Consider the following 19712-nt stretch of genomic DNA (forward strand, 5'->3'; position numbering starts at 1 on the left):
GAAATTATTTGGATATATCTTCTTAACTGCCAAGCACTGACTTACTCTAAGTAAAAGTGTAACCTTTCTCATATATGCACAATATGGGTCAGTGGTCCTTAATATCAGTTAGGTGTGCGTTCAGGTGTAGCAGGTCTCTAACCATAGCTATCCCCAGGCAAGTTCATGGCTGAGCTGTGTTGTGACTTAAATTCTGCTACTTAGAGTTCAGTGTTGTAGTGGATGAGACTGTATCCTGATTTTTGTACACTACAATACCATGAGAATCCCTTCAATATTTTCTTTTTTAAAAAAGAATTTATGATAACAATTTTAAGAAATATAAAAAAATTAAATCTTGTTTGTTGACCACAAATGTAAATGAATCTTTTACTATCAGAATACTAAAAAAGAAGGAAAAGTTACTGTTTGAACCTCTTAAATAGAGATTTACTTCCTTTGTGAAACATATTGAACCATGAGGGATGTACAAAACTACTTCAGGGTGTTTTGTTTCCTGAATTAGTTGACCTGCTTGGACTACTTGAAATTCATAGGGAAATATTTTGTATATTTCATCTAAAAGAGGAGAATCACAAATAGAATGGACTGTTTCAGTCAGCAGAAGTGGGTCTATGCTTGCATCAACCACAGATGATTTCATACTTGGATAAAATTTATTCCCTTAAGAAATTCTTTCCCTGCTTTATCATGTGCTCAACCCCATAAGTTCTTATGATGAAAACTGAAGTGATGGTATTTTGAAGAGAAAATTTCACTGAGTGCTACTTGACAAAAAGGCAAAATGTTGACCTGTCAAAGAACCCTTTGGCAATGCTTGGTGTACACAGTATTGCCAGTATCATCTTGTGGATAAAATGCTTGTCTTCAGTGTTTCTGATGTTCATGCTCCCAATACAAGACAAAAGCGTAAAAAGCTAATCCAAAGGATAAAACCTTTTTTTAAGTCTAGTATTAACTCTATCCTTAGTGGTATAAGTGGTATTTTTAAACAACTGCAATGGGCAAAACTACAAGTCTTCTCCAGAAATTAAAATATTCATGTGAGGTGGAAATTGTTGTCAATTCTGAGAGGGTAAGATACCTGAAAGAATATGGAAATATTGAACTGACAGGTATTTGTGTGGGCAGTTCCACTGACTGAGTAATTTGGAAGTACCTCTGTTTAGATTTTAGGGGAAGGTATCTGCCATTTTCTGGATTTTATGGTCTGGAATTCTGAAACAGCAGCATTGTCAACAGCAAAAGAAAACTTACTCAGCTGTATTTAGCAAGCATGGTAGGAAAAAATTGAAACTTGGAGCAGTTATACCACTCACGGCTCTGTCCCATGAGGAGAACATATTTTTAATTACCAGAACTGACATTCTGTCACCTTGGACAAGTGAATCCTAAGATTAAAAATGAACATGCAGTTCAATTCAAATAAGGCACTTGCAAGCCCGTTCCACCTTACCTTTTCAAGGACTTGTGATGAGGACCTCGTACGATGAGTGGAGCCTGTAAGCCTCTGGAAAGGGTTTGTATTAATTCATAATCCAGAAGACAAACTGTGATTTTGATTCTATATGCTGCCTCTGGCATCTAAATTCTATTTAAAAGCAATAAAAATGTATGGGACTGGTCATAATTTCTGAAAAGCTGTGTTTGTAAGTGAGAGACCATCTCCAGTAGGGCTTCTTCCCTTCAGAAATTTTAATTCCATGAGATATTTGTTAATAAAATACCTTATCTGTTCATTTCAAAAGTTGAAGTTGTTCTTTTTCTTGGGTTAACTGAGATTATAGCTGCATACACCTTTTAAAGCTATACAGAGCTGTGAAGCAGGCTTGTTAGCTGTTTGCTAATGAGTGTCTCTGAACAAGGAAAACTAATTTCTGTAGCCAGCTTAGCATTAGACGGGGAGAGTAGCATTTTGGGGTGACTATATACAATGAAAACATTTACAGAGCAGTATCTATGTAGATCAGTGAAGCAGAAGCACATCTTAACCTGCTTCCAGATGTGCTTTGGTCATTTGTGCTAAAGCAAATTAATACTGCCTCAGCTGCCTTTTTGCCAGTTCATGGTAAAAACGGCAGAGTACCCAGTGTGTCTTCAAGTGCTGCAGTTCATGACCTAGAATTTCATCTTCATAGGTGGCTAAAGGGTAGATTTATCCTGTATCTACTGGCATCTATGCTATGCTGTATGTAATCAGCTGAGCATAGTGACCTGTGACTTGCTGCTTCAATTCTAAGGGTCTCAAAGCCCTTTGATAGTAAAAGTAAGAATCTTCTGACAGATTTAGTACAGGCCTTTGTTTTTTAATGTAGTTCATGCATGAGTGAAGGAGGGGAATGTCTGTTTCCTCAGATATCCTCTACACTGCTTTTCTGATCAGTTCCCATCAAAAGTAAAAACATTCTAGCATTTTGCTTCATCTGGAAAAGCAATGCTGGGCTTTGCCTCTCTCATCTGGGAAATGCATACAGGTGATCTTGCTGCACAAAGGTTGTGACCCTGCTTGAAGACTTTAGGACTGTTAGAAATGCATGCAGTGGTTTTGCAGCCCGTGTTCTGAGGTTTGAACATCTTAGTGTGTTGAGTCATTCCTTGTTGTAAAGACCCTTTTCTGTACCTTCACTTGCTTAAAACCCTGTTCTTCTGTACTTTACACCTTTTTAGTTGTTCTTTTTATTTCTGATGATGGTAGGAAAACCAGAACTGCACACAGTGTCCAAGATGTCAACGCCCAGTGGATTTACCTAGTGACAACGCTGATGTATTTTGTTCTATTTACTTTCAGTGGTTTTGGTTGCCATTGAACTTCTCTCTAACGCTTCCACAGAACCAAATAATATTAGCCTCAAGATCTTTTCCCTGGGTATAAAGAGCTGGCTCAGAGCCTGTTGTGTGTGTAAAGCTGGGATTATTTTTTCACTTCAGCTCATTGTTTCAACTTTATCTGCAGTGAATTTTATTTGCCATTTTATTGTCCCAGCAGAGTCATGAATTCCTTCTTGTCTTTTCCATCTCTAAACAGAAAATTAAAAACTGTTCTAATTCTGTACTAGTTATCTGGATAGATTAATTCATGTTCAGCAAGTATTTCAGGAAGTGAACATTGTTCTCTTTCATTCTCTGTATCACACTCAGTGTAGTTGTAGCAGTAACAACAATTATTTATAGACAAATTCTAATGCACTACATGACACTGAATTCTGGTTTCATATTATTGTGTTACTCTGTAGGCTTAACATCTAGATCAAGTGATCATTTCAGCATAATAGCTCTTGTTCTCATCTTTAATAAATATGCTGCTAGTCGTCTATTCCATGTTCAAGATATACCACTAATAGTATGCAAGCCGCTTCAAAACGGTTGTGCAGCCTAGGCCAGAGTTGTGAATCACTGTTTCGCAGTCTGTCTTCATACGTGTGTTACGTCATTCCTGCATCCACTCCAAAAAATGAGCCTCTGTGTATTGAATAAGTAGAAATGTGCACATGATATTTGAAGTTGAAATAATGAGACAAGACTTTTGAAATGAACTGTGCACATTCACATTTCCTACTCTCACTTTCTTTCAAGTATTGCTTGCCAAGTATTTCTGGAGGGAAAAAAAACAATCCAGAAGATATTGTTACCCTAGGTAGTGCTGTCCAACCTGGACCAATTCACCTATCTCTTGGAGTACAGATATTCACATGCATCCCAACATCGATTATTTATATTTTAATGTATAGAAAATTTACTTGGTTATAGCTATCACAGCTTTAAAGGTGTAGGGACTGAAGACCTGAGGAAGGATTTGGGCACCTGATTTTGTCTTTTCCAGCTATGCTTGTGTAAGTATAGATAACACCTTTGCTAGTAAGCATATATTGTAAGGGTTGTTCTGTGCTTGCTTCAGAACACTGCAAATTCTTGTAGATTAGGCCTGTTTCCTTCTATTTTGTGTGTATTTTTTCTAATAGAAAATGGTGTTAATCGCTTTATGCTGTTTATTCAGCAAGTTCTGAACAGCAGTACAGGAACTTCTTTCTGCTGTCATTTGGAGAAATTCATAGTAGTAAACTAAGTGTTGGGAAACTGTCTTATTACAGAAAAAAACATTTTTCTATTTAGAAGGTTTTCTGAGACGTTTTGAAGATCAGATATGTTTGGGAAACAATTTAAAATGTATTAAAATAAATTCCCCAGAGGTTCTAATATTTGCTTGTTAAAGTTTTTTGCAAAACATTGCGTACATGAAAGTATATGCAATAGCACTGGCCATTTACAAGGTATTTATTTTTCCTGCTAATTCTGATGACTTTGTGTAGTGCTATCACAGCGAATGACTAATTGATAACTGCTTTCCAAGGAGACTTGCAGTGACCAGATTACTAGTGATCTCACACTCAAATTTCCCATTTGATAAGATAGAAATAGCTCTGAAATAGACTGTAGTTTTAATATATAAGGTGTGTTTCACAGCTACTTGCTGTAAAATATGGTAATTAAAATGTATTTTTTAAAGTGGTAAATCATTGACTACATTAGCTATTTTTCTTCCATTCAGAAAAGCATTTTCCTTTTGCAGAGCTGCAGGCTGTATGCAACAAAACACTTAAGAGTATTACTGAGAGCAAATGTAGAGTTCTTCAGCAACTGGGGGATTGAGCTACTGGTGACCCAGTTACATGATAAAAATAAAACTATTTCTTCTGAGGCACTTGATATTCTAGATGAGGCATGTGAAGACAAGGTGAGCATCCTTTCCCTTTCTAGTCTCTTTTTTGTATGCTACTCTGTAAGCTATACCCCACTCCCTCCCCCCATTAGCAAAGTAAAAGTATGCAAGAAGTTACTGATGGTTTCCTTCTTGATTGTCATTGATGGACTTCATAATAGTTTATAGACCCCGTTGCTGAAAATACTGCAGTATTAATGACAAGATGAGGTAGACTTCTGGGTTATGCCTACTTTTAAATATGGATTCAGACTACTTCAGCTATTTCGATCATTATACTTCTTGTGAAGTAATAGATATATTTAATGACAGATGGTACCTAAAGTGGATAATATTAGGATGAGGTTAGTGCTGTTTGGTACTTTCTTTTGAGAAAAACTTGCTGCTTCATTGCTGGCAGATTATTGTAGTTGCTGTAGTTTTCAGGATTATATAGTGCTCAGATACTCCGTATGCATTTTTAATTATTTTAGGCCAATCTTCATGCCCTCATCCAAATGAAACCAGCTCTTTCTCATCTTGGAGACAAGGGTTTGCTTCTACTCCTAAGGTAAATGTTGAATATGCTGTTTGACTTTACAGTGTGAAAACAAGTAAGTTTGTTTTTATTCAAATTATGTGATTTGTTTTAAGTGGACTACTAACTGTCTGATGTTACTTTACAGATTTCTGTCCATCCCAAAGGGGTTTTCATATCTAAATGAAAGAGGTTATGTAACAAAACAAATGGAAAAATGGCAAAAGGTAATGCTAAGAATAAAAAGTGTGCTTGATACTAGGAGGAGAAAGGGTGTGAATATGCAGGTTTAGGATGTCAAAGATTCTTAAAAATACTGCATATTCATATATGTGTATTGCTAATGCCAATACATTTATTGCCTCAGTGACTTAACAATTTTGCTGGAAAAGTTTGACAGGGACTCACAGGAGCTATGGAACTGTATACATGTGTGCGTTTGATTTACCCAGGCCTTTTATATAATTTTGACATTTCAGCAAATATTTCAGGAGCGTAGTGACTTTCTAAAATAGGTTGTTGTGTGAGGTCCTATCTAGAGAAGTGTGTAAAGGAATACTACTTTTCAAGATACCCATTACCTCTGGCTGTTGCTAATTAAAGTTAAATCTAGAGATCATGAAGATAGAATTAGCTTATGCTGTTAAGAAGTAAATAGGAACACAAGACCGCTGAGAAAAATGCATCATTGTCATGACTAGGATAAAACTCGTTATACATTATTTTGTTTTCATAATTGATCATAAATGCTTGGTCTTATTCCTGTTGCCATTTTTTTTACTAACTTATAAGCTGTGACTTCTCTAGGAATACTGAAATGCGTGGTGGTCTGTTGAGATTATTCGGGTTAAAGTCAGATGTGAAGTATTGCCTTCTTTCCTTCCTTTCTTAAATTCACTGAAATAATTATGGAATCAGTTGTCGACTCTGCAGACTCATTGTATGTATGAAGTACAGTAATTCTGGTGAGCCCCACCATCAGATCACAAAGAAATTCAGCTTTCCTTAATTATTCCTTCCTTATAAAGTACCACACTATAAAAACATACTGCTAAATGTATTGTCAACCTTTGTCTGTCGTCTTCTAGGAATATAACTTAAAGTATGTTGAATTGATTGAAGAACAACTTAATGAAGCACTTACAACATACCGCAAACCTGTTGATGGTGATAATTATGTTCGTCGGAGCAACCAAAGGTAAATTTGGGAAAATGTGTCTTTGGGCGTAAGCCGGCAGGACTGGTCAAGAGAGCTTTAAACTAGAATTGATGGGGGAAGGGGATACCAACAGGATTGCAGTAGGTAAGCCAAGGGTTCGCATGGCATCACCTGAGGGTGGCAATGATAGTGGGAATATTTATACTGCTCCTGGGAGCCCAGAGGGCTCAGGAGTGTATCTGAAATGCATGTACAGCAACACATGCAGTATGAGAAACAAACAGGATGAACTGGAAGCGTTGTTCAGTTCCCAGAGCTATGATATCATTGGTATTAGTGAGACTTGGTGGAGTGAGTCCCGCAGTTGGAGTGCTGAATGGAGGGTTCCAGGCTGTTCAGGAGGGATAGGCAGGGCAGGTGAGGTGGAGGTGTCACCCTATATGTAAGGGAGAGGTTTGATTGTACGGCCCTTACAGTTTGTGATGATATGTGGTTGAGAGCCTCTGGGTGAGGATTAGGGGGATGGGAAACAAAGGACATGCTGTAGTGGGTGTCTACTACTGACTGCCCAGCCAGGATGTTAGCACTGATGAGTTATTCTATAGGCAATTAGGAGAAATCTCTGGATCAGTAGCCCTTGTCCTTACGGGAGATTTCAACTTCCCAGACATTAACTGGGAGTACTGTGACAAGCAGGTCTTGGAAATTCTTGAAGTTTGTAGGAGGTAACTTCTTGTCACAATTACTCAGTAAGCCAACTAGGAAAGATGCCTTCCTAGACTTAATATTTGTGAATAAAGAAGGACTTGTGGGAGATGTGATGGTAGGTGGTTGTCTTGGCCACAGCGATCATGAAATGGTTGAGTTTAAAATTTTCAGTGTAATGAGAAAAAAGGATAGCAGAGTTGCTACCCTGGACTTCAGAGAGCAAACTCAGGGAGCTATTTAGCTGAGTACCCTGGGAGTCTGCTTTTGATGGCTTAGGATTCCACGAGTGCTGGTCAGTTTTTAAGAACCACCTTTTAAAAGCACAGAAGCAGGCAATCCCATTGTGTCATAAGTGAAGCAAGCGGGGCAGAAGACCGGTTGGCTGAACAGGGAACTCCTTGTGGAGTTCAAGAGGAGAAAGAAATTGTGTGATCTCTGGAAGCAAGGTCAGGCTTCATAGGAAGATTATAGAGCTGTGGTTCATATATGCAGGGAGAAGACACAAAAGGCCAATGCTCAGTTAGAATTGAAACTGGCCAGTGTTGTGTCAAATAACAAGAATGGCTTTTTTAGGTACGTTAATAGCAAGAGGAGGTCTAAATAAAACGTTGGACTGATCCTTGTTGAAGATAGTCACCTGACTAATAGGGATGAAGAAAAAGTGGAGGCATTCAATGCTTTTTTTGCCTCAGTCTTTAATAATACTGATAGACCTTGGGCTGCCCAGTCCCCTGAGTTGGAGGACCACAAGTGTGGGAACAGTGACTTTCTGTTTGTGGACACTGAAATTGTAAGGGACCTGACCAGGTCATATCAGCTGAATGTTCACAAATACGTGGGCCCTGACGGCATTCATTTTGGAGTACTGAGGAAGCTAGCAGATGTTACAGCAGGACCCCTCTTGATCATCTACCAAAGGTCTTGGGAGTCTGGGGAGGTCCCTGCTGACTGGAAGCTAGCCAATGTTATTCTAATTTACAAGAAGTGTGTAAGGGAAGACCCAGGAAGCTACAGACCTGTTAGTCTACCCTCAGTTCCTGGAAAAATTATGGAGAAGATCATGCTGAGTGCTTTTGAAAGGCATTTAAAGAATAATGCAGTCATCAGGCACAGTTAACGTTGGTTCACAAAGGGAAAGCCCTGTTTAACTAATTTGATATCCTGCTATGATAAGGTCACCCACCTAGTGGATGAAGGGAAGGCAGTGGATGTAGTTTTTCTAGATTTTAATAAGGCTTTTGGTACTGTCCCTCACAACATCCTTCTGGACTAGTTGTCCAACTGTGGGATGAGCAGGTTCATGTTGCACTGGGTGAAGAACTGGCTGAACAGCAGGGCTAAAAGGGTTGTAGTGAATGGGGCTACACGTGGCTGGCAACAGGTCACCTAGCAGTGTTCCTCGGAGTTTAATTCTGGGGTCAGTGCTGTTCAATAAAATTATCAATGATCTGGATGCAGGAGTTGAATGCACCATTAGCAAGTTTGCTGATGATACCAAACTGGGAGGTGCTGTTGATTCTCTTGAGGGACAGGAGGCCTTGCAGAGGAATGTAGATAGGTTGGAACATTGGGCAATCATTAATGGTATGAAATTTAATAAGTCCAAATACCAGATTCTGCACCTAGGATGGAGTAATGCCAGGCACAAGTATAAATTGGGAGACAACTGCCTGGAGAGCAGCCCTGCAGAAAGGGATCTGGGAGTGCTGGTCGACAGCAGGCTCAATACAAGTCAGCAGTGTGCCCTCACAGCCCAGAGGGCAAACTGCATCCTGGGGTGCATCAAACACGGTATCACCAGCCGGTCAAAAGAGGTGATTATCCTGCTGTATTCAGCATTGGTGGGGGCCCATCTTGGAATACTGTGTGCAGTTCTGGGCCCCACAATTTAAGAAGGATGTGAAGGTCCTTGAATGCATTCAGAGGAGGGCAACAAAGCTGGTGAGAGGGCTGGAAGGAGTGTCTTATGAGGAGCAGCTAAGGACTTTGGGCTTGTCTAGTTTGGGGGGAAGCAGGCTGAGGGGCGACTGCATTGCTCTCTGCAGCTTCCTGAGGAGGGAAGCAGAGAGGAAAGTGCTGGTCTCTTCTCCCTGGAATCCATCGATAGGATGTGTCGGAATGGTTCAAAGCTGTGTCTAGGGATGTTTAGACTGGACATTGGGAAGCATTTCTTTACTAAGAGGATGGTCAAACACTGGAAGAGGCTTCCTAGAGAGGTGGTCGATGCTGCAAGCCTGTCAGTGTTTAAGAGGCTTTTAGACAATGCCCTTAACTACATGCTTTAGCTTTTGGTCAGCCCTGAAGTGGTCAGGCATTTAGACTAGGTGATCATTGTAGGTCCTTTCCAACTGAAATACTCTATTCTATTCTGTTCTGTTCTATTCTAAATTCTCCAAAAGAATCCCCTTTGTCTGAAAAAGCTCAAGAGTAACTTATTGCATTACACTGCAGTGTAATTTATTTTAAAAGAAAATGTCAGAATTTCCTGGAAAGCATATGATTTCTCTTTCTGCCAGATTACAGCGACCGCATGTGTACCTGCCAGTTCACCTTTATGGCCAACTGGTGCACCATAAAACGGGCTGCCATTTATTGGAGTCTCAGGTGAGGATAATAACCATTTATAACTTGAAAGATTTTAAAGAGTACTGTAATCCTTTTAAGTACGTTTTAAAAGAGATGGCATTTAAAGTCATTGCAAAACAAGTTGATCATGAAATACCAGAGAAATACATTGCAACCCTTTTCTTAAAATGGCTTGCAAAATCTTAGAATGGAAAGCAACTCACCAATAGAAATAATTTTTCAGTTTGTGTGTGCATGAATTGTATATTGACAAGTAAAACTGTGCCTATCCTTTTATACATATAAAAATGTGGAGATGAGGGAATAAAATCTTATTTCGAATATCCTGAAAAGCTAAGAAAACAAATCCTAAGCCAGTTAATAGTTGCTTAAATGAATACACTTTTAATGTGAGTTTGCAAGATGATGTAATGAATATGATAGTTGAAAAGTTCAAGAGAAAGCTTACATATTGCAGTTTGTTAGTCTGATTAATCTGTTACCTTTATAAAATCTGAATTAACTTGATGCAGTCAGTGCTTACATCAAAATTTTCTACTTGCATTACCATTGCTGTTAATTTATGCTTATTATTCCAGAACTACCACTGTTCACTTTAGAGTGCATACTTTAAATTAGTGCTTTACCTTTTATTAAAAAGGCAAGAGAACCTGTTTGACTGAGGTCTCCTTTTCATTTTCAACTGAGTGGTTTTTTTTTTCTTCTGTTTCTCTCCTTCAGAGTATTGTTACAGATCTAAGTTATACTGTTCGTTCCCCAATGCTGGATAAGTGGGAAGGAATTAAGCAGCTGAAAGCAGCCCTTTGGGCCTTGGTTAGTAATAGATTTACAAACTTTTTGCAGTTGTTTGAGTTCTGTTGTGACTCTTGATTCTGAAATAACTAAGCAAAATCCTGTAAAATCATTAATTAGGTTTTTTGTTATAAAATGTGTGGGGTTGTTTTCTCCAAGTTGGCGTTTTGTACCCTAACTGGACTTTCAGTATAAAATGGTTCACTGCACCTTTTTTGTTCTGAGTTTTTTAATAGTCACTTTGTCTTTTTTTATTTTTTCTTTTTTAACAAATAAAAAGAACAGATTGCCACATGCAGCACCAATATTAATATGGAACCAGTAGTTACAAGCTGCTGTGGTCTGATTTTAATGTATTTACTGTAGTGGTCCAAAATTCATGTTTCTGGAATAAAGTTGGCTGCCACTGTGGATGCGTGTGAATATATATGGTCATGACACCCCCTGGTACCTGGGATAGGTGAAAACCTAGTGTCTGTACTTATCCAAGCTACACTTCTAAATTTGCTTTGCCACCTCAGCTGTTTGTCTGCTTCTTTCTTGTCTTCCCCAAAGCTTATTTAGGAACATTTGTCCAAGGTGACTATTACTGGAAGATATTGTAGGTATGTAATATAATGTATGTAAAATGAGTAAACGAAGATCATACTGCTGGCTGTAGCAGAATTGGTAAAATGAGGAATACACAGTAGTTAACTGTGAGCAGTTTTAGGGATTATACGTAGTATGCCAAGTCCTTTTTTAGATCTGCATGACTAGGAAATGCCAAAAAGGGTGCTAAAATCTCTTAATTGCTTTGAGAAGATGTGACTTGAAACTGTACTACCAACAAACAAAAATGTTAAAAGCTTTACACTGATAGTGCTGCAGATCACATCAAAATCAAAACTTACTTGAAAACTTTTATTTTAGGGCAATATTGGATCTTCAAATTGGGGTCTTAACTTGCTTCAAGAGGAGAATGTAATTCCTGATATAATGGCACTTGCCCAACAGTGTGAGGTTCTCTCTGTCAGAGGGTATGTGTGTCTGCTTTATATATAAAATTTACAGATGATAGTTGCCATAGGTTTTCAAATAGCCTTACCTAATTTACATGAACATAGTTTTGTACTTACTTGGAACTCAGTTATTAAAGATCATTCATGACTGAGTATCTATCTCAGTCCTATACAATCGCAGAATTGTATAGGAAGTCTGGAAGAACATGCAGTAAGCAAATGAAACCTATGAAAAAAGATACACTACTCTTCTTTTTTAAAAAACAATTAAAATATTTGCTACTTATATATCTGTTGGAATCAATTTATTATTCCATCGCTTTTATTCAATATCTTTTTTGAATCTTTAAAAGCATTAATAGATGGGGTTTTTTTGTACTATTGCTACTGCATTAATGTCCTTTTATTATTCTTTTTTAAAAAGGTATTCTTCTACTTTATATTATCAGGCTCTTGTAATAATTAGTTTTTATTTTTGAGTAGTGTATTGTTCTCAGATATTTTAGTCCATTTCTTAAGCTTCCATTGGTTTACAAATAAAAATGAACAAAAAGCTACTTGGCAGTTTTGTGAAGTTTCTGCTGAATTGTTTTGAAACTGTTTCCTTTCAAAAAAGAAATAAGTTTAGTTAAATTAGATTCTATTATTGTTGCTTTTTTTTCATATATGCATTAAATACAGAACCTGTGTCTACGTGCTTGGTCTAATAGCCAAAACTAAACAAGGATGTGACATTTTGAAGCATCACAACTGGGATGCAGTGAGACACAGTCGTAGACAGCCTTGGCCAGTGGTCCCTGATGACATGGAGCAGCTCTGCAATGAACTTTCTTCTATACCCAGCACTCTTAGCTTGAACTCTGAGTCCACCAGTTCTAGACATAACAGTGAAAGCGAATCTGCTCCTTCAAGTAAGTAACAACAAAACAAACAAAAAAAACCCACCACAAAGCAGCATTTTGCTGTTCTTACCAACCTTTTGGCAGGATGAGGTTCAGGCAGATGGTGTTATTGCAAGGAAGAAGAGTGCAAGCAAGGGTACAGTTATATGCATTGAGACATGTAGACAAGTGAGAGGGAAGAGAACAGTGTCTTAGGTTTACATTCGATGTAGAAGTAAGAAGTTTTAACATCAGCGTAAGTTACTAGTTCTTCTGTCAAGTCATGGCAGCTTGCTGTAATACCTGGCAGAAATCTCCATGCTTAGGTATGAAGATACACTTACTTAGTTCTCCTCAAAGGAATATTCTAGAAAATAAATACATTCTGTGTGTATATATGCACACACAGAGTATTGCTGTATTTAAATTCTTGTATATTTTGAGTATTTAATACATTTTAATTTTGTTATGGATATTTGGAATTTAAATCCAGAAATATACCCTATTTAGATATTATTAGAGGAGTGCATTGTTTGTAATCCTAGTAGCTGGATGTTTGCACTGAAATAAGGTAGTGTGGCTTTTCTTTTGAAGCAAGGAGACCTTCAGCTCAGGTACTCCTCAAGATACTTAATTTACTAAGTTCTACAGAAAAAATGTTGAATTAAAATTGCAGTAAATTGCATAGCCTCCCATTTTGGCTTCTATAGAATTGCTTTGTTTTCGCACATGAAATGTCCATTTTCAGTGATGAAGTCTCATATAATTTCAGGTATGTTCATCATGGAGGATGACCGTTTTGGTAGTACTTCCACTAGTACGTTCTTCCTAGATATTACTGAAGATGCAGAACAAATATTTTATGACAGACCTGGACCTTCAAAGGACAAAGACCGCAGTCCCTTTCCTTTTTTTTCTTCTAGTAGACTTGTGAAAAATCGCATTCTAAACTCTCTTACTCTACCTAATAAAAAACACAGAAGTAGCAGTGATCTAAAAGGAGGAAAGCTGACATCATCTGACAGTAAATCAGGCCTGAGGCGAAATCGTACAGTAACAGAACCTTCCAGAAGCATAGACTTTCCTGCTGGGGAAGAATTCAACCCTGTTTGCAAAGTTCCTAAAATCCAGACTTTACGATTAGAAACTTCTTTTGTTGGAAGTAAGCACATGGAAGATACTGATAGCACCCCAAGTATTGGAGAAAATGATCTGAAGCTGCCAAAAGGTCTTGGAAATGAAATTCACCGGGAAAATGCAAGCCGAGAAAGACTAATAGGAGATGGTACTACACAAACACATTTCAAGAGTCGTAGCTTAAGTTTTAATACAGATACCACAACAAGTGGCATAAGCTCAATGAGCTCTAGCCCTTCAAGGGAGACTGTAGGTGTGGACACTACAAATATAGATACTGACTGTGGAAGTTTGAGTACTGTGGTAAGCACAAAAACAGTTAAACCAAGTCACTGTTCAACACCACAGTCTAACCACCTGCCTCTCTCAAAATCCAGCTCTGTATCCCTGGTACCGCCAGGGTCTTCTCATACACTTCCCCGAAGAGCCCAGTCTCTTAAAGCTCCTTCTCTTGCTACGATAAAAAGTCTCGCTGACTATAACTTTAGCTACACAAGTTCTCGAGATGCCTTTGGCTATGCTACACTAAAACGCTTACAACAGCAGAGGATGCATCCTTCACTGTCTCATTCAGAAGCCCTAGCATCTCCAGCAAAGGACGTGCTGTTTACTGACACTATTACCATGAAGTCTGGCAGCCTGGATTCTCGGCTAACCCCAAGCCGGTAAGAGATTATTACATGCTCATTTCTTACTTCAAAGCTGTAAGACCAATTAAGTAAAAAAAGTATCTTTCTAATACTTTATTCCAACTTCACCTAAAAGTGAAAATTGTTGGAAGATGATTCATAACTTCACTGAAAGCAGTATCAAATACTATCAATAATATAGTAGAATGAGAATGCTGAACTTCATGCATGCTGTCAAAGAAACCCAGCTTTCATAGCTGTGCTCGGCCCCTTTAATGCTGTTAGTGACAAAGGAAAACATTTCCTTTTATCACATTTGCTTCCTGTTTAACTTTTTTTAATATTTAAATGTGATTACATTGCTAACATTATTAAAGTTGCAGTCACACGAAATTGCCCATGTAGTCAGAGCTATATTTCAGAAGAGAATTTTCTCTTTGTCACTCAGTGAGGTTTTAGGACAGGGACTCCTGCCAATATGCTATATTCGTGGCATTGAGGTCAGTGATGAGATACTGGTACCACTGATAGGAATGTCAGTTTGGCTTCATAGCTACAACAGAGCAAAGATTTTACTCATAGCGTTTATTTTTAGATGGCAGTGTCACCTCTTTATTTTTGAGTAATATTAGATGTTCTGAAGACTAATTGGATGGTTACGTAAGATATCTAGCTCATGACATTGACACTGTTCCCAGCAGCTACAGTCACTGCTTAAGAACTTTCTCTTAAAAACTCTTCTACTGAATTTTGCCTTTCAAATCATCTTGTAGCTAGTGCATTGGATTTTCACATTAGTATTGAAAGGGAAAAGACATATCTCTGTTTTTACCTAAACATCCTCTCTCAGATGAGAGAAAGGGGAAAAGCTACCAATACCTCAGTCATCTGCTTACTACACAGAACAGCAAATGCCAAGTCCCTGAACTGCACTCTGCATACCCAGTTGAGCGTACATAGTGCCTGTTTATTAGTATGCATTTTTTGTCCTGATGAAGAGCAAAATTAATTTGTTGATATTTTCACATGATTCTGCAAAGATGCCATAAAAGGTAAGTTTTGTTCCCTTCGTTCAATTCAGTTAGAACTAGACTGAGTGTGCTGATAAAATTAAGGATGAGTCAGTAATTAAGCTACACTATCCTGGAAATCAGAAGTGCTGTTCCTTGCTCTGTCACTGTCTTCCTGTGATAATGCAGGAAAAAATCAGTGTGATTTCAGTGGCAGTACAGGTTCTGTTGTGGCTGTAGTAATGTTGTACTGTGCCTTGCAGTCATGCCCTTGATAGGCAAAGCAGCCTTGCTGCAGTGGACTTTCATCCTGAAGTAATGTAATACTAACAATATTCCTGGTGCTTAGCTGTTCATCATCTCTTACATTGGTGGTCAGGCTCAAGGATTGGAGCTGACCTGTTTAACATTGAACTGAAGTGGCTGTAGTGCTTGTATCTCTGAGAAAGTTAAAAAATTGCAGACGTACATATTACAAGAGATTATCAGATTGTGTTGGTTACTAATATAATTGGTTGGAAAGGCTGTGATATAACTAGTATACATTTTTTTTCTTACTGGTTACAGCTGAATGTCTACACTGAATAATTGTGGTCCTTTTAATTTCAGAGTATGTTATACTTCTAGCTAAATATTGTCCTTAACTGCTGTTTAAGTAATAAATTGAAAAGAGATATTCTGTCCTTTTTGTCTGCTGAAGCTATTTTTCTGTCAGTTTTAGAAAAATTTCTTTGATTAGTGCTTCATTGACAAACTCATTTGTTCATAGCAACTAGCAGCTGTAAATTGATTTTTGTGATGTTTCCAGTTGTTTCCATTGAAAAGGTTGAAAAGCTTATTTCTTTGCATAAATCATTTTGTGAGGCTAAATTTTCCACTTTTGTCTTTAAAGACCAACCAAAAATATTAATGTGCATGTCTCAAATAATGGTCTTGGCTCTCACCCTATCACCTGCAGACATGCTTTCATGAAAACTTACTGGTGTTTATCACCACTAATGACATATCTGTTAGCTTTTCCAGGAAAAGCAGGGACAAATGTTTAGGATTAATACTTCTATCTTTAATTTTATATTGAGAGTAATTGTAGAATGCTTTATTATGAAATAACTAATGCATTTGGTAACTTTCTGGGTTTAGAATCATAGAATCATTTAGGTTGGAAAAGACCTTTAAGGTCATCAAGTCCAGCCGTAAACCTAACGCTGCCAAGTCCACCACTAAATCTCATGGCCCTAAGTGCCACATCTCCACATCTTTTGAACACCTCCAGGGATGGTGACTCCACCACTTCCCTGGGCAGCCTGTTCCAACACTTGACAACCCTTTTAGTGAAGAAATTCCTCCTAATGTGCAATCTAAACCTCCCCTGGTGCAACTTGAGGCCGTTTTCTCTTCTCCTTTTGAAATACGGCTTGACTTTTATTGTAAGTCCACTGCTACTGTCATTAGCATTGGTCAGAATTAGTTAGTAGCAAGAAAAGTATTGAATTCCTATAATTTGTGTTCTGTGCATTTCCATCACATAATAATGTCTTGAACCTTAGATTGTCAAATCTTGATAATATAATTTTATCTCAGTATAAATCTGTTAACCTGTTAGGGGTAGGAAGGCATTTTAATTGCCCATCTAAAACAAAAAATGATAGAAAATTATTTCTAAGGCAGGAAGTCAAGAAATCAAACATTTACTGTACTTTACCTCCCAATGTATAATAATTTGCAGTAATGTAATAAAAATTTACTGTTCCTGAGGTTTGTCTCTTTTTAGTAGGAAGCTTTAAGCCACTGTATATAGACCATCTACATAGGTTGATTAGAAGAAAACATTTGTAGGTTTTTATCTTCAATGAGAAGTAAAATGGCAGATGGCCAAATGTGAAATTTCCATCGTCAGGACTCTGATCAGCACTGAGGACTTGTTCTCCAGCCTCCTCTCTCCTGTCTCATTTTCCCAACCTATTTCTTTCTTTGTTCCTTGGGCTGCTTGTCACAGTCAGCTCTGCGCACTGTGCAGGTTCGAGTTTGTTCTTTGTGCATTCATGTTGAGCAAATTCTTCCTCCATGCCTGGGTGACCTAATTGGTGGCTCCTTCAGAGTACAGGAAAAAAAATGTTCCTTGTTCACATTGCTAATACCTTAGCAGGCTCAAGCTTTGCATTTGCAAGCATGTGCCTGCTCAGCTCAGAGTTTGTAAATATCCAGGGAGGGTAGATTTCAAAATGAGGCAGTTAGTTTAAAAGCCTAAATCTTTACTGACCATGTATGGGCTATAAATCTTCTAAGCCTGCTGAGTTGGAGAGAATTGGTGGGTTTGCAGGGTTGGCAGCCCCTCAAGCAGAAGTTACATACTGCCATCTTTCAAGTCCCCATCCCAGGACTTTCAAAGAAAAAATTTTTACCCAAGGAACTGCCGAACCATGCAATACAATATGAGAGAGAAAAAAGGAGTGAACTGATAGCTGCAATTTGACAGAGTTACAAGCTCTGTGTTCTACAATGGGAAGATGAGGATAGCCTTTGAGTCAGCAGTCCTTCTTACTTTTTATGTACCAGAATAAGAGATTTACCAAGTTTGTGATGTATTATTTCAATGTTACAGGTTCATGAAAGCTTTAAGTTATGCCTCATTAGATAAAGAAGATTTATTAAGTCCTATTAACCAAAACACACTTCAGCGTTCCTCTTCTGTTCGCTCCATGGTTTCTAATGCTACCTATGGTAGCTCTGATGATTACATTGGCCTTGCTCTTCCAGTGGATATCAATGAAATATTTCAGGTATGTATGTGATAACTTACTGGGTTCATTTGCATTTTCATAGTGAAAAGTAGTCAACTGTTGCATTTTTATCAGAATAGATTAGACCTAGAGAAATGAGGAAAAACTCATGTGGTACTTTCAAGGAATGCATTTTGGAGAACAAGAGTTTGTTTTCTAACCCTGTTTACAGAAAACCAGTAGTCTGTTTTGTATTATTAGGCAAATAATGACACATGCTGGGTTAGAAGAGTGTTAAACAATGGTAGCATAAGTTGTTTTTTTTTTTTTTAGTTGACAGCTAGCTTCTATACTAAAATTAGCAGTCTGTGGACATTTGTATCATCATACCATTAAATTATATTGTCTTACTTAACCTTACAGATGTATCTATATTTAAGTTAAAACAGATCTTTTTAATATCTTATCAATTGCTTTCCTCTTTCTACTTGGTTAAAACACTTTCCCATCTAACAAACTGATGCATCACAGGGTTTAATATTCTGTTACTTCATTATCAAAACCAGGATGTGATGTATGTCAAAGGTAAATGAGCGCGCTTCCTTATCTTTAGTTCATGTAGTCTTTGCCTTTTAAACCTAAATGGCTTTCTTACTCATCTCAAAAAAATTACTAAAGGTAGAGTAAAGGCAAGATTTTTCAATCATACCTGCTTCTGTTCCCCCTTTATGAAATGACTAGTTTTTCTTTCTCCTTTACAGCCTTTGTGGCATATTTATGTTGCCTCATTTCTTCTCACTCAACTCTTTTTCTAGAGTTGATACATGTCTTGACTCTGCAACATCTTACAGGCAACTTTTTTTATGTCCTGGGTGGTTTTGCACTGCTCTCCCAAGATCTCCAGCGTAGAGTGATCATGGACAGATCATTAATAGCCACTTCTGTGTCACTGGTTTCCTTACAGCCTGTCACTACTGTTAATATTTGCTGACTGTTCATAAGCCTTGCTTAATAAATGTTCATTCACAAATGTGTGTTTTTCTCATTGGCTTTTTGTTAGTACTCAGGAGCCCATTCTTAATTTCCTCCTCTAATTAGATCTTTTTCCTGAAGTAAAAAAACGGACATTTTATTTCCTCCTAAAATCTACTTTTCCTTTGTATATGATTATTACCTGTGCTAACTTTTAATTTTCACTTCAATATTCCAGGTAAAGGAAACTCCGTATTTCCAGAAGAAAACCACACTTCCATTTGATGACCATGGAACTAGGGTCTTCGCACCTGATGCAGGAGGTACTGTTTTTGTTTGTCTCATGTACCTTTTTGGTGTGTATTTGTACATTGGGTGGGGTGTTGGTTTATTTGTTTTTTTTCTTTACAGAAAAGGTTATTTTTAGCTGTTAAGTTTTGAGAGCTGTGTTCTGGACTCAGGATGGCAGGCCATTAATTCCCTGTCTTATTTAGTTTGAGATAATGTGGTGTTGCTGCAAAGCAACATAAGCTTGGTCCTCCTCTAGTAAACAAAGGAGGAAAGTCTACATATCTTTGATTATAATATGAGCTAATGCTAATCTAAGACTGGTATTGATATTGCGTTAAAGTAAGTAGCAAAATTTAAGCTAAGATAAAATACGTATGCCACATATTGAGCTGTTACATTTTTACTTCCCTTTGATTACATGTGAATTTATAGGAACCAATGAAGGTGTTAGGTGTGTATTTCAGAAAGTAAATTTTGTCTTTTTGTGATGTTTCCATGACAGTTGATCAGCGGAGGTGATGAGACATTGTACAAGAGAATTGCAAGTGTGCTATAATGCCTGGCTTGTTCTGAAATGCACTTCCTTTTTACT

The 19712-nt window shown here is 37.7% G+C and overlaps 1 protein-coding gene across 2 annotated transcripts in view; it reads left to right on the forward strand.

Annotated features, from left to right (window-relative positions):
- Positions 1-19712, forward strand: part of RICTOR (RPTOR independent companion of MTOR complex 2) — an 89614-nt gene that overhangs the window by 60376 nt on the left and 9526 nt on the right. For both annotated transcript variants that reach the window (XM_052778819.1, XM_052778820.1), the window contains 11 exons: positions 4568-4732; positions 5191-5267; positions 5383-5461; positions 6323-6432; positions 9618-9705; positions 10408-10500; positions 11392-11498; positions 12162-12391; positions 13134-14163; positions 17740-17917; positions 19068-19152. In XM_052778819.1, coding sequence (XP_052634779.1) covers positions 4568-4732; positions 5191-5267; positions 5383-5461; positions 6323-6432; positions 9618-9705; positions 10408-10500; positions 11392-11498; positions 12162-12391; positions 13134-14163; positions 17740-17917; positions 19068-19152 — 2242 coding nt within the window. The remainder of the gene's footprint in view (positions 1-4567; positions 4733-5190; positions 5268-5382; positions 5462-6322; positions 6433-9617; positions 9706-10407; positions 10501-11391; positions 11499-12161; positions 12392-13133; positions 14164-17739; positions 17918-19067; positions 19153-19712) is intronic.

The sequence above is a fragment of the Harpia harpyja genome, chromosome Z, assembly GCF_026419915.1.
Source record: "Harpia harpyja isolate bHarHar1 chromosome Z, bHarHar1 primary haplotype, whole genome shotgun sequence".
Classification (NCBI taxonomy): domain Eukaryota; kingdom Metazoa; phylum Chordata; class Aves; order Accipitriformes; family Accipitridae; genus Harpia; species Harpia harpyja.